At 42.2% G+C, this 3,605-nt stretch overlaps 1 protein-coding gene across 7 annotated transcripts in view; it reads right to left on the bottom strand.

The window, feature by feature from the left end:
- Window positions 1-1,260: 1,260 nt before the first annotated feature.
- The window catches only part of SNX14 (sorting nexin 14), a 53,455-nt gene continuing 51,110 nt past the window's right edge, over window positions 1,261-3,605 (bottom strand). For 4 of the 7 annotated variants that reach the window (XM_066547360.1, XM_066547361.1, XM_066547365.1 and 1 more), the window contains one exon: window positions 1,261-1,443. In XM_066547360.1, coding sequence (XP_066403457.1) covers window positions 1,405-1,443 — 39 coding nt within the window. In that variant the 3' untranslated portion in view covers window positions 1,261-1,404. Of the gene's footprint in view, window positions 1,447-3,605 lie in introns of all 7 variants that reach the window. The other 3 variants (XM_066547364.1, XM_066547362.1, XM_066547363.1) reach the window with 1 other exon arrangement.

Below are 3,605 nucleotides of genomic sequence, written 5' to 3'. Positions count from 1 at the left end.
GCTCACCATGCTTTTTTTCAACACTGAAGCTACTTGCCTCTTCCATCCATTGCTGCTGTAGATTTCAAGGAGCAGATCCATTAAGATAAACATTCAGGATGCTGAAATTTAAAGACCCCATTCTCTTCCACATCCATTCAAGGGCTGTGCCTGAAAGGCTCTGGACCCACAGCTGTATTAGGTGTATAAGGGGTGTAGAAGAGGGAGAAAAACAACAACTGACCTTGTCACACAGCCAGTCATGCCCTGGCATTGATGATTGTCACTTCGACTCCCTAAGCTGTTAATTCACAGAATGGCCTTCCCTCATCAACATCAAATTAGTAACAGAGAGGGCACTGACAGAGCTGTGCCTGCACACCGATTCTGAGAGTGGCAACAACTGCTTTGGCAGAGCCAGAAAGGAGAGGAATAACACTTTTACCTTCCTTTGACAAACAGAAGGAAAAGGTCTGCAACAGTAATACAGATGAGTTATATTGACAAAGAACACCAATGCTGCATTAGATTGGTGAGTTTGTAAAAAAGGAGAAAATATAAGTTTGAAAAGAAAAATTAAGGAATGCCTATTAAAGCATCTCTGTATTGTTCTGCAAGTAAAACTTTTATAAAGCCACACATAAAAGTCCTTTTCAAAATGTCTTTTATAAAGGCTGGGTCAACAAATTAAGACTTACATAGAAAAATCTTCCACACATTTTTATATGAATGAACTTTTATAAAATGCTGTGAACAGACTCACATCCTCTTTTCTAAGCCTGTAAAGAGGATGTCAGAAAAAACCCACAAAGCCAGATAAGAAACTGCAAAAAAAATTCTTTTCACATCCATTATTATTTTAAGAGGGCTTTAGATTTGAAGGTCAGGTTTTGAAAAGACTCAATTACAAATGTAATTTTCCATGCTCACAGAAAGATGAAGGCTAAAGACAGTTCTGAGATTAGTTGATTATTTCCAATAGATTCAATCATATACCTTTGTTTGGGGAAAAAAAAAAGGATTTGTTAAGACACTTTAAAATAACTTAATAGGAGCATTCTACAACTTCTTCCAACCAATTTTTCTACATATACTTTCAGGAAGACATCCAGTAATTGCTCTTTTATCAAAGCATAAGTTGGCTGATTGCCCAGCTGTCTCTTTTGATGTCATCCTGTAATTTCATTCACTGAGAGATTTTGGTGAAATTAATTAGACTTTTACTGGTAATAGCTAAAACAAATTTTAAATTAAAAGTACAAATATTTTATTTACTTGCAATTGGTATTAAATTTAAATATCTTTATTGCATAAAGGTATTTTTGAACTTAAATTTTATGTTATTTACAACAAAATATACAAGGCAATGTTAAAATGTCACATGTCCATTACAACAGTGCACAGCAGATCCTACTGGGTGTCCACTCACATCCAGCTTGACACAGAGCTTGCTTCCTTTGGACCCTGCTAAACAGGAAAGGGGGAAAATTTACTTATTAAGCTTGAAAATGTGTATTTACATAGAAATGACTGAACTGAGCTGCAACGATTAATGGTATCTGAAAACATCCACTTGAAACCAGAGTTAAGAGAACGGATTGAAACCAGAGTTAAGAGAATGGAAGGCTATTGAGTTTTTAATATGATTTCTCAAAATAGGTGTTTTCTTCTTTCTCTAGAAGTTCCCACCTCCCCCATTACTAACTGCTAAATACAGTATTTTTAACACAGCAATTTTCTGCTCTGGAAATTGTACTGGAGAGATATTTTTTCAATTGGATTTCTTTCCTTACTCTGCCCAGAATGCTTTTTCCCTTTCAGCTGTCCCTTTTCCTTGTATCCTGTCTGACAGACCCCCAAGGGACAGGCTGTACACTATCTCAGGATGTTTTCAGCTCTTGGGGCTGGCTGACTTACATGTGCTGCCATCAGACACAGCACACACCGAGCGATCCAGCGAATATCCGCACAGGTACGTGCAGCAGGAAATGCCTGCAAGATACCAATCTCAAGAGTGGAAGCAGACTGACACCCCCACTAAGGAAAATATTCCCATTTCTCCCATCACTGTTTTCCCTGCCAAAGGAGCAGTGCTCAAAACAAAACTTCTGGGATGCTCAGTTTCCCCTTTACTGACTGGCCGGAAACATTTTTCCATTCTTCAGTGTAACTACAAAAACATTTTGGTGTGAAGCAACTCAAAAAGGACCAGTCAATGCTGAAAAGAGAGAACAGGCATTGGATTGATTCCCCAGTACATACATGCATGGATAGCTAAGTAAGAACCAGTCATTACTTTTAAACTTCCCCACTGCAGTTGTTAGGAAGAAACAATTCTCTTTCCAAGTGGCTTCACAGTGACAAGTGTTTGCCGTGGTTTTGGGAAAATGTTTTTAGGGCTCTGGATGAAAACCACTGCTATCCCTCCACCCAAACCCTCTCCACCTTGCATTCCCCCCTCTCAGTCCTGATACACAACCAGGTCCCACTGCCAAACATCACAGATGCAGATGCTCTGTACTGCTCTCAGTAAATAGCTCCAGTTCCCAGCTGAAGTATTTTACTTCCTTTCCCCTACTAAAATCAGGGCCAGAGATTCCCTTGCTCTGTCCCCATCAGCTTCCGTCACAGGGGACAGGGGGAGCCCACCCCTCACCCCTGCCATTTCACCAGGAGCAAAGGTGGCACTAGAGGCCTTTCCTCAGCAGGTGGTTAAGAAACACTGCAGAGCAGCAGGGCAATGTCATGGTTAAGCAGGAAAAAAGGATAGAAAGAAGCAGAAAACATGATCTTGATTTACCTTGAATTGAATAATCTTTCTCTTGGTTTGTTTTTTGAAGAAAAAATATTTTTCCCCATTAAATGTACACAGCTATGAAACCACAGCATGGCTGGGGTTGGAAGGTGCCTCTGGAGGTCACCTGGTCTAGACCTCAAGCAGGGCCACCTAGAGATGCTCAGGACCATGTCCAGACAGTTTTTAAATACCTCCAAGGACGAGCATCCCACAGAATCCCTGGGCAACCTGTGACAGTGCTTGGTCACCCTCACAGTGAAGAAGTGTTTCTTCATGTTCAGAGGGAACCTTTGGTGTTTCTGTTTGTTCCTGGTGCCACTGGTCCTATTAGTGGCCACCACTAGTTCTGTCTTTGTACTATCCCCTCAGTATTTATAGACACCAGTAAGATCCTCTGAGCTTTCTCTTCTCTAGGCTGAACAGTCCCTGCTCTCTGGCCTCTTCTCACAGGAAATATGCTCCAGTTCCTTCATCATCCTCATGGCTCTCCATCAGATTCATTCCAGTATGTCCATGCCCATCTTGTACTGGGAAGCCCAGACCTAGACACAGCACTCCAGGTGCCACTGCTGAGCAGAGGGGCAGCATCACCTCCCCTGACCTGCTGGCAGCACCGCTCCTATTGCAGCCCAGGATACCATCAGCCCTTTGTTCCACTTTGTGAGCTGGCTGGCCCCATCCTAGCACCTGGGGCTGTTCTTCCCCAGGAACAGGACTTTGCACTTCCCTTTCTTGAAGTTCATGAGGTTCCTGCCAGTCGATTTCTGCAGCCTGTTTAGGTCCCTTTGGAAGGTAGCATGGCCCCCTGGTGTATCAGTCACTCCTCCCA

The sequence above is a fragment of the Molothrus aeneus genome, chromosome 3 (assembly GCF_037042795.1).
Source record: "Molothrus aeneus isolate 106 chromosome 3, BPBGC_Maene_1.0, whole genome shotgun sequence".
Lineage (NCBI taxonomy): Eukaryota > Metazoa > Chordata > Aves > Passeriformes > Icteridae > Molothrus > Molothrus aeneus.
The sequence above is the reverse complement of the archived record's forward strand: the minus strand, read 5'-3'. Positions and strand labels throughout refer to the sequence as shown.